Genomic DNA, 9,840 nt, shown 5'->3' with positions numbered 1-9,840 from the left:
GGCGGGGAGGGGTCGGCCGCCTCCTGCGAGCGCCGCCGCCCGGAACCGGAACAGTCACCTTCGGGGTGTGGGACTCGTCCGCGGTGTTGTGTCGCCTGGGTCGCGCGCACGTGCTGTGTCTTAGCGGCGTGCGGCTATGTGCTTCCCTCGGCAGAAGGAGAAGAAAGAGAAGAAGTCCAAGCGCCATGACAAGGCTCGGAGGAGGAAGACTCCGACGGACGAGAGCGAGCAGTCGGAGAGCGACGATTCCCCGAAGCTCAAGAAGTCGAGGAGCAGAGCTAAGCAGAACGGAGACGCGAGGGAGGAAAGCCCGGAGAACGCGAGGTTATCTTCCCTGAAAGAGAAATCCGCCCAGAAGCAGCGGCGCTGTAATTCTAGCGAAACGTCCAGTGGCGACGGTGACAGTGAGCAAGAGCAGGTAAAGCTAACGAGAGATTTAATTGTGACGTGGGTAGCTTCAGCCTCAGTGTTGCAACAAGTTTGAATTTAGTACAGGTTATCTTTATTTTTTTTAATTTTTCTTCAATCATTAGAAACACCGCTGTGAGTTTTCAGAGTTTAAAGCTATTTGAACTGTCTTTTCTGTCGAATTCGTGCCAAAATTGTAAATTACAAAAGTCCTGAAGTTTGAGGTGGACACGCTGTGGTCTCCTCACTCCAACAGCCCAGTACCGTAGAAGCTGTTGGCAGATGGACAAGCTGCAGTGAAATGGTATTTTAATATGATTCAACAGCATTAGATATGATTGTAGTTGCCACAAAGTTTAACCGAGTTCTTTTTTGTATGGTGGGTATTTAGTGAAACGAGAATTACTTAGGTTTACCTACTGGAAAAAGTATCAGTATATTTTAACGTATCTTGCTAAATAGTGGTTGTTACCTGCATAAGATGGCCCTTAATGTAGTAAAATGTCACGTTGTAACAGTTTCATAAGTATTTTTAAGCCTTTTTGTAAGGCTGGTTTTATTTCGTTTGGCTATTTCTGTTTGATGTAGGTTCCTTCAAAGTAGCTTGATAGGGACCACGTATTTTTTTTGCAAGGAAAACATATCTGGCTGTGCCTAGGATACATTTTGAGAAGCCTTACTAACTCTGTGTCCTGTTGCTAGGTTTTGTTTCATGTTCCAACTGGTGCTTCATAAAGCATCCAGGGTTTCCATGATTTCCAGGGTTAGCATTCTGTCCTTAGGCTTAGCATTCTATAGTTACTGTGCTGTTAAAGTTTATTTGGAAGCGATGCATTGCTGGAGTGGGTACGTTTGATGCTCCACCTCTTCGTGATATTCTTTTGGGGATCGGTTTCTGTGCCTGTAAATCACTGTGCCCGTGCAATTACCTTGCGTTTTCTGGTGGTCGAACAGTATTCGTGTGGAAAGTTACCTGCTTTATCGTTTCACTAACAGGAGATGACTGAAGAACAGAAAGAGGGTGCTTTCTCCAATTTTCCTATTTCCAAAGGGACTGTTCAGCTGCTTCAAGGTAAATTTCTTGGCATGATGCGACCGCAGAAAGTAAACTATCTCTGTGATGTGTTTTTGAGCCAGTGAGCTTTGAGATATGCTCTGCTTGTGTGAGTATGGACTCTGAATACATCTCTGAACACAGACTTTTCTGTTTGTGGTATCGCCCAGTTCAGCCTTTACAGCAGTCTTTGAGTGATGTAAGATAATAAAAATAATTCTGTGTGAGAATTTTTCAATTAAAATTTATTTCAGCATGAGTAAAGGAAAACCTGTTATACTTAGTATCTTTGATGTTAGTTTACGTGTGACTTAGTACAAGTTAAGAAGTGATATTGATGCATTTTTTTAATTGAAAGGAAGAGATTTTCCTAGATAGCTGGGGAATGTTGCATAAATAAAGCCACAGTACTTAAAGTCTTTTATTAAAGGCCAGTAACTTCTAGCCCCATGCCTGGTGGTGTGAGGCAGGAGAATAGAATGGGCAGTCCCTGGGCACTCTTCACAGATGACCTTTGTGATGAAATTAGGTCAGTGGAGGTAATAATGTAGTTCTAACTGACTTGGGAGCCGATGGAAGTTCTCCCTGGGATAACTTCCTCTAAAGACACTGAAAGAGCGCTTGTAGAACGATCGTATTAAGGAAGCCTGTTGGAATTCTCACAGCCCGAGGAGTGACGTACCTGTTTCCTGTGCAAGTGAAGACGTTCGACCCCGTGTATTCTGGCAAAGATGTAATCGCTCAAGCTCGAACTGGGACAGGGAAAACATTCTCTTTTGCAATTCCCTTAATTGAAAAGCTTCAAGGAGACACGCAGGAAAGACGAAGAGGCCGTTCACCAAAGGTAACTGTGCTGAGCTGGAAGGCTGATTTTGCTTTCTCTTACATCAGAGTGATTCAGAGTTCTAACCCCTAGGAGCGTTCTTCAGGTTTGTGCAGGGATAAGCTAACCCACGTTGAAGAGTCTTTGAAAGTTGTGTGTGTTGGGCTTTGCCTGCGTCCTGTGCTGCCACATACCCTATTTAATTTTGTTAAGTCACCTTACCTGTTCAGGTCCAGCACTTACTGGATGTTTGCTTGTCTCCCAAATTAGTAACAGGTTAGTGACTTTCTCTGATAAATGCGTGTCTACATAAGCATATATAAAGACTGGAAGGTTTTCAAAATGGACTTAGTTTTTGCTAGGGTTGCCACCAGATAGTGAAGCTCATGCTCCAGAGAATGCAGATTCTGCATTCTGCGTTGTTTTTTCACCAAATTCTTATGATGCGCTCCAAACCTAGATTGGCCAAAGCTTATCATATCCCCATTAACAGTGTAAGCTTTTTTTGTCAATTTATTTCATCTCATCGATTACCCAAAACTCATTCCAAAGCTAGTACTAGCTGCTTTATTTGAATCTGCCTGTCGCATCAGCTGTCTGACTGGGAGTGCTGGCTCCAGATTTGGCACAGGCTTGTGGAGACAGAAAAGCTTTCTTTGAGGGAGTCACAAGACTTAAAATAAAAAAGATCTCGGCCCTCACTCTGCCACAGCACACTGCTTTGTTTTTTGTTAAGTGTTTCAGTGTTGAAAGAAGTAACAGGATAAGGATTTTAAGGTTCCTTTTGTCAAGCCAAGTTTGAGAGCAGTACTGTGATCACATGTTAATTAGTTTTAACTCCTTGCTGGTAGCTTGTTAAAAACCTTTTATTACACAAATCCTTTAGTCTGATACTCAGACAGTGTATGTGTACTTAGAAGAAAACTTGTAGCTGATCTACTCAAGAGGTAAAGTCAAATAAGATTTAAGTTCTGTCTTATTTAAAAAGTTAGCCTGTCCTAAATGAGTATGTGCTGAAGGAAACGAATGATACTACAAAAGACTTGTGTTTCTGCTCTGCTTAGATAACTATTAAATGGGATTTTTATTTCTTTTTCCGATGATCTAAATGGTCAGACCTGAACTACTGATAGGAAGTCCAGATGTTTGTAGGCAGAAGCCTTGCTGAGAGAATGAATGTCTATTTGTCTTTCTCCCGTCTAGGTACTAGTTCTCTGTCCGACGAGAGAGCTGGCAAACCAGGTTGCCAAAGATTTCAAGGACATCACAAGAAAGCTAACAGTAGCTTGTTTTTATGGAGGAACTCCATACAACGGACAAAGTAAGAGACACTTATGACTAATAATTGAAATGTTGGTTGACTCAGGCATATTTGGGAAATGCAGCTGTGTCCTTCCAAACACACACCTTGAACTCAGGAGCTGGGGAGGGTTCATGGGGAATTCAGGAGCTCAGAATATATCTTGCTGCAGTGAGAAATAACCATAGTTCTCAATTATGTTCTTGGTGTTCCTTGTCTACTTTAAAGTGAAAGAGATTATACTGTGCACATGCAGAGGTTTTGGGTTTAGGTTCTCGTAAACATAAATGTTTAGTCTTAGAGTGGTGGATTTATTTTTCTGTGGTAGGGATAGCTAGCAGATTTGTAAAGTAGAGAAGAGGTTCTTTATTGTGACATCACAATTTACTGTCTTGATAGTTGCCAACAAGACAAATGAGAGCAGGAATAGGAATAAACTCTTTCATCTCGGTATAGCTTGAGGCATTAGGGATGAATTTTTTTTTCCCCTGCAGAACTTCATGAAGGAGGTGATTTCCATCAGGAGATGGGAAATCTTCTTTCCTTCAGGAAGAGCAGTAGAACTACCTTACCAGTTTTGGTTTGGGTTTGGTTTGTTTTATTTCCCCCAAGTCTTCTCCTCCAGTTCATCCTTTCTTCTCACATGTGTCAGGAGAGTACTTATGACTGGTTTAAGAAGCTGTTTAATTATTACTTGGCTACAACGTGTTTCTGCTGTGGAGAATGCTCCCAAGTTCACTGCTAATTCCTCTCCTGCTCTTTCCTGGTGACCAGTCGATCTCATGAGAAGTGGCATCGACATTTTGGTTGGGACACCTGGTCGGATCAAAGACCACCTCCAGAATGGCAAGCTGGACCTCACCAAGGTGAAACACGTTGTACTTGATGAAGTTGACCAGATGCTGGACATGGGATTTGCTGAGCAAGTGGAAGACATTTTACGAGTCGCATACAAGAAGGGTAATCTCAATAGTTTATTTTGTTTATTGATATTTGACCTCCTACTTTTAATAACCCATATAATCAACTGAAATACATCTGTAAGATTAAAACAGGGGAAGTTTGTGAAATACTGTTCTGTGTTTTTAAGATTCTGAAGACAATCCCCAGACGCTACTGTTTTCTGCAACTTGCCCACATTGGGTGTATGATGTGGCTAAGAAATACATGAAGTCTAGATATGAGCAGATTGACCTCATCGGGAAAAGAACTCAGAAGGCTGCTACGACCGTAGAGGTGAGTAACCTGCAGTGGAATGCCATTTCCCTTTTCCCTTTGTGCTGCAAGTGGTCATCCCAGCCTAAAGTACGTTATCGAAACAATGCTGGAAGCTGTTTTGAGAATTATTATTTTTTTTTTTAAGCCTAAGTTAGTCCAACTGTTTCTAGGTTTAAGATTCGTCTCCTCACAGCATCTGGTAACCACACAGACATCTCGGGGGGAGTGAGATTCGGTTAGTTTTGTTGGTTTCCAGAGAAAAGCGGTATCTGAATTTGTCCAAGTTGGAAGCAGAGAGCACACGTTAATATCCACCTGGCTCTTATAAATCACCACAGACATCACGGTCAAATTCTGGTTTTCTGTATACAGATTTTTTTCAAAATTTGTGCAGTATCTCACCTCACTAGGCCTTTGCTTGCTATGCACTAAGTAGCATAGCAGGAAATACAATGCATATATGCTAGAAGTTTGAATTAATTATCTTTATTTGATAAAATATCATTTCTGCTTAAGTACTGCTTGTGTGTTACCCTGGCACATCAGCTGGACACATCATAATTGTATCAGTGGAATTGAAAGAATGTTAATCTTGTGCTTGGGGAAAAAAGCTGTCAACACACTGTATTTATTTGTTTCATTTTAGCTGACATAAAGCTTTGGTTGATAGAGCTGTGACAAAATCTTGCACCCTGACTGTCCACCAGAGAAATCATGTAACACCTGGGTTATTTCATTGCTTTGTAGACTGTCATACTTTTTATTCCCCTTACTGTAATTATTTCATGTAATGTTAGACTAATGGTGGTGGATGTAAGAGCCCCTGGGATTTTCCATGTTTCAGGAACTTGACTTGGCATATTTTGCCCATCAGAAAACTGTGTAAATCTTGAGTATTTCTGGATTTTGCAGTTTCAAAGCTATTAAAAAATAATCTCGTAGTTGTTACGTAAGCTTAACCCGGATTTCTTCTCTGTAGCATTTGGCAATAGAGTGTCACTGGTCCCAGAGAGCTGCGGTTATTGGGGATGTCATTCAGGTCTACAGTGGCAGCCACGGGAGGACCATCGTCTTCTGCGAGACCAAAAAAGAGGCTAACGAACTGGCTCTGAACGCTTCAATCAAACAGGTATTGATTAAGCAACAAAACCTATCAGGGATGTATCAGCCCTATGTTAGTACCAGACCTGTGCGGAGTAAGTTTTAAGGAGAGACTTCCAAAGTGAGTAAGGCAGGCTTTTGCGGGCAGTCAGATTCAAAACTGCCAAAAAGAACCTTTAAAAAACCCCAAAGACCTCCAAACTGAAAGCTTACAGCATCATAGTTTTGGAGACAAGGCTGCACTAACAGATTCTAGGCTACAGAAGATTTTTTTCTCTTAAGAGTTGATATTAAATGCAGGAGTTGTGAATTATTTTTTCTGTAGAGAGGACTGTCTAGGATTAAAAAATGTGTGTAGACTTAGAGAACTGAGTAAATATTGTAAGATGCCTAACATACAAACTCCGGGAATTTATTTCTGTATCTTGCCATACGGTATGCATTAAGTACCAAGACATTGTACCCAAAAATGGACCATAATGTGGAGTGCCATCTTGGATTTTGGTACAGTCATACAATAACACTGTTTTTCAGGATTGCCAGTCGTTGCATGGTGACATTCCTCAGAAGCAAAGAGAGATCACACTGAAAGGTTTTAGAAATGGTACATTTAAAGTTCTGGTTGCAACCAACGTAGCTGCCCGCGGTTTAGATATCCCAGAAGTTGACCTGGTTGTACAAAGTTCACCACCAAAGGTACGAGAAGGTTATGTTGGGTGTCTTGTAATAATTTGCGGTGTCGTTTTCAAGTGGTGTGTACTACAAGGTGATGGTAGTCACCACACAGTTTATCAGCATTGCATTTAAGGGTAAAAAATGCCCTGATGTTTTTTTAATCCAATGCTTTTAAATTTAATTCTATGATGCAGTTATTGTATATTGTTCAGGCTTAACTGTAATAGCTTCTACTAAGTTGCAATTAATTAATTAAATTAAAATAAACTAGATAAGCCATAAGGCTATTTATTTTGAAGGATGTGGAGTCCTACATCCATCGCTCTGGACGCACGGGTCGAGCCGGACGGACTGGGATTTGTATTTGTTTTTATCAGCGAAAAGAAGAACATCAGTTAAGATACGTGGAACAAAAAGCGGTAAGTAAAGCATCATTTTCTCCTCATCATGAGCCCTCAAATGTAACAAGAGGGGTAGCCTCTCAAACCCTCACGTTTCGTCCAGTCGTTCAGTTACAGAATGTAGCTGATGCAGCACGCAGTTGGGGTTCAGCTACCTTGCAGAGTTTGGGCACCCATTTCCCTGCAACCTTAACCTTGTAATTTTAACTGGAAAAAACTGCGAGTTAAAAGGTGAAAGGAAAAAAGATGATTTAAATGCTTGTCTCTTTGGAGTCCGATACTGTTTCTACTGAATTATTTATGGTTTGCCATTTCGATCTGTATCTTGCTCTTCAAATTTCAGGGCATTACGTTCAAGCGTGTTGGTGTTCCTACTGCGACAGATATAATAAAGGCTTCCAGCAAAGATGCCATCAGGTATGTTCTGTGACTTCAGCGAGTTCAGAAGGGCGGTTTGGATTACTCTCTGCTCTCCCTCCTACCGTTAAAGTCTTAGACTGCTCTTTTTCTTCTCTTCCAGAGCCTAGTGAATACTAGTGTGTAATTTTTTAAATAATTTTTTTATCCTTGAATTACTTAGGTGTCTGGACTCTGTTCCTGAAACTGCTATTGAGTATTTTAAAGAATCTGCTCAGTTCCTAATACAAGAAAAGGGCCCAGTTAACGCTCTGGCTGCAGCTCTTGCCCATATTTCAGGCGCTACGTGCATTGAACAGCGGTCCCTGCTCAACTCGGATGCGGTAAGGGTGTACAGCTTAAAGTTTGTCTCGAATCTGAAAGAAAAGAAGTTGTTTAAGCGGAGGTCAATTTGTCTTCGTAATGGTTTTGTTTGTGGGAACTGTATATAAGCCACTAAAAACTTCTAATTTACTTCAAAGCAAGAATATTGTGGCTATAAATCTACTTGTTCTCTCATGACAGTATCTGCTTGAAAACTTAGTTTATAAATTGTAAATTAGGAGGTTTCTCATGTCTGACAGATGTGCTGAAGCTCTGACTGAACGGAGCGTGCCGAATTTCTTCCTCCTTAGGGCTTTGTTACGATGGTACTGCACTGCTCCGAAGAAATAAACAACATGAGCTATGCTTGGCGAAGGCTGCGGGAGCTCCTGGGTGATGATGTTGACAGGAAGGTGAACAGAATGTGTTTCCTCAAGGGGAAGATGGTAAGCTTTGGGGTTTTTTTGGATCGTTGCTGCTGAGCTCTTCTGGTTGCAGCCCCACCTCTGCAATTACCTGTGTTTTAGTGTCCTTGCCTCCATCTCTTTATTCACAGCATTGTTCTGTGAATTGGAAGTACTGACTCTGCAGAGTGTCCTGGTTTGAACTAAACAAACTTAAAACTTCTTCTGCTCTGTATTTAATTTTTCTTAGTTGCAGTCAAATAAAAGGTTACACTGATCCATTAAAATTATTCTCTCTTTTTAGGGTGTGTGCTTTGATGTTCCTGCAGCAGACCGAAAGGAAATAGAGGTACGTTCATTGAAATTTCTGGTTTACCGATGAGGCTGCTCTGTAGAGCTCCAAGAGGGTTTTCCACTCTAAGGTGTACTCAGACAGCTCTACTCTTACACTTGAAATTTTGAAACCAGAATTGACCACGTTAGAAACTTCAGTCTCCTCTGTTAGTTCACAATTTGGCCTTTTCAGTTGAGCAAACTTAGGAATCGTGAAATAACCTGTGTCTGTATTCCTAGAATTTAAATTGCTATGTCTGACTTGATTTCAATAGGGAAGATGGGAAGATTCAAAACAGTGGCGTTTGTGCGTGGCGACTGAATTACCTGAGTTAGTAGAATCACAGCGAGGAGGCGGCAGCGGAGGAGGAAACGGCCGAAGCTTCTCCAGCTCCAGGAACGGGCGGCGTGGTGGCAGCTCCAGTAGAAACAGATTCAGAAGCAGAGGCCAAAAACGAAGTTTTGACAGAGCGTTTGATCGCTAACTTCAGCAGTACAGAAGTGGCAAAAAATGGGACTGCAGTATTTTATATGATGTTAAAATAGGCTGTTCCCGTGTGTTTGTACCACTTGGACAAATGTGTCCTTTAGATTTTTTTTTTTTTTCCTCTCTCAGTACTACTTTGGTCATAAACAAGGTCCTATTCACTTTATAAAACACCAAAAAACCACCCCGCTTATTGTTTCCTTTCTTTCTCATATCCCCATTTCAACTGTAAGACCTAAATCTTTATTCCAGAATATGGCTGTTGTATTCAGAACTGTAGCCTGGCTCACTGTATAATATATAGATCTTAACTGCTGGTCAAACCTGTACATTTTCCAAAAAAATAAAATGTTATTTTACAAGTTCATATTCTGTTAGAAGGTTTTAAAAGTGTGACTCAGGCAAAAGTGAGTAACATCGTTTGAGTATACAGAGTTGGAAGGGTTTGGTTTTTTTATTGCTAGAGTCACAGAAGCGTTTGTGGTGGAAGGGACCTTGACAACCATCTAGTTCCAACCCCTTGCCATGGGCAGGGACACCTCTGATCACGTTGCTCAAAGCCGCATCCACCCCGGCCTTGGACACTTCCAGGGATGAGGCATGCACAGCTTCTCTGGGCAACCTGTGCCAGTGACTCACTACCCTCACAATGAAGAATTTCTTGCCAATATCTGATCTAAATCTACCTTCTTGTCACTCTGAAACCATTACCTCGCGTACTGTCACGACATGCCCTTGTAAGCAGCTCCTCCCCAGCTTTCCTGTAGCCCCTTCAGGTGATGGAAGGCTGCTATAAGATTTCCACAGAGCCTTCTCCAGCCTCAGCTCCCTCAGCCTGTTCTCACAGGGTTGATGCTCAAGCCCTCTGGTCATCTTTGTGGCCGGCTCTGGACCCGCTCCAACAGGTCCATGTCCT

General features: G+C 41.7%; 1 protein-coding gene across 1 annotated transcript; it reads left to right on the top strand.

Annotated features, from left to right (window-relative positions):
- The first annotated feature begins 136 nt into the window (after positions 1 to 136).
- LOC104269526 (nucleolar RNA helicase 2-like) lies at positions 137 to 8,931 on the top strand. The gene is made up of 14 exons (XM_009864715.1): positions 137 to 418; positions 1,405 to 1,480; positions 2,128 to 2,306; positions 3,489 to 3,606; positions 4,360 to 4,545; positions 4,676 to 4,821; positions 5,783 to 5,932; positions 6,439 to 6,600; positions 6,879 to 6,998; positions 7,324 to 7,397; positions 7,561 to 7,720; positions 8,012 to 8,146; positions 8,409 to 8,453; positions 8,713 to 8,931. Exons 1-14 carry the CDS (start codon positions 137 to 139, stop codon positions 8,920 to 8,922), a joined length of 2,043 nt encoding a protein of 680 aa, XP_009863017.1. The 3' UTR covers positions 8,923 to 8,931.
- The last annotated feature ends 909 nt before the right edge of the window (positions 8,932 to 9,840 follow it).

The sequence above is a fragment of the Apaloderma vittatum genome, unplaced genomic scaffold (genome assembly GCF_000703405.1).
Source record: "Apaloderma vittatum isolate BGI_N311 unplaced genomic scaffold, ASM70340v1 scaffold37142, whole genome shotgun sequence".
Lineage (NCBI taxonomy): Eukaryota > Metazoa > Chordata > Aves > Trogoniformes > Trogonidae > Apaloderma > Apaloderma vittatum.
Note: the sequence above shows the minus strand (reverse complement) of the source record. Positions and strands in the feature narration are given on the sequence as shown.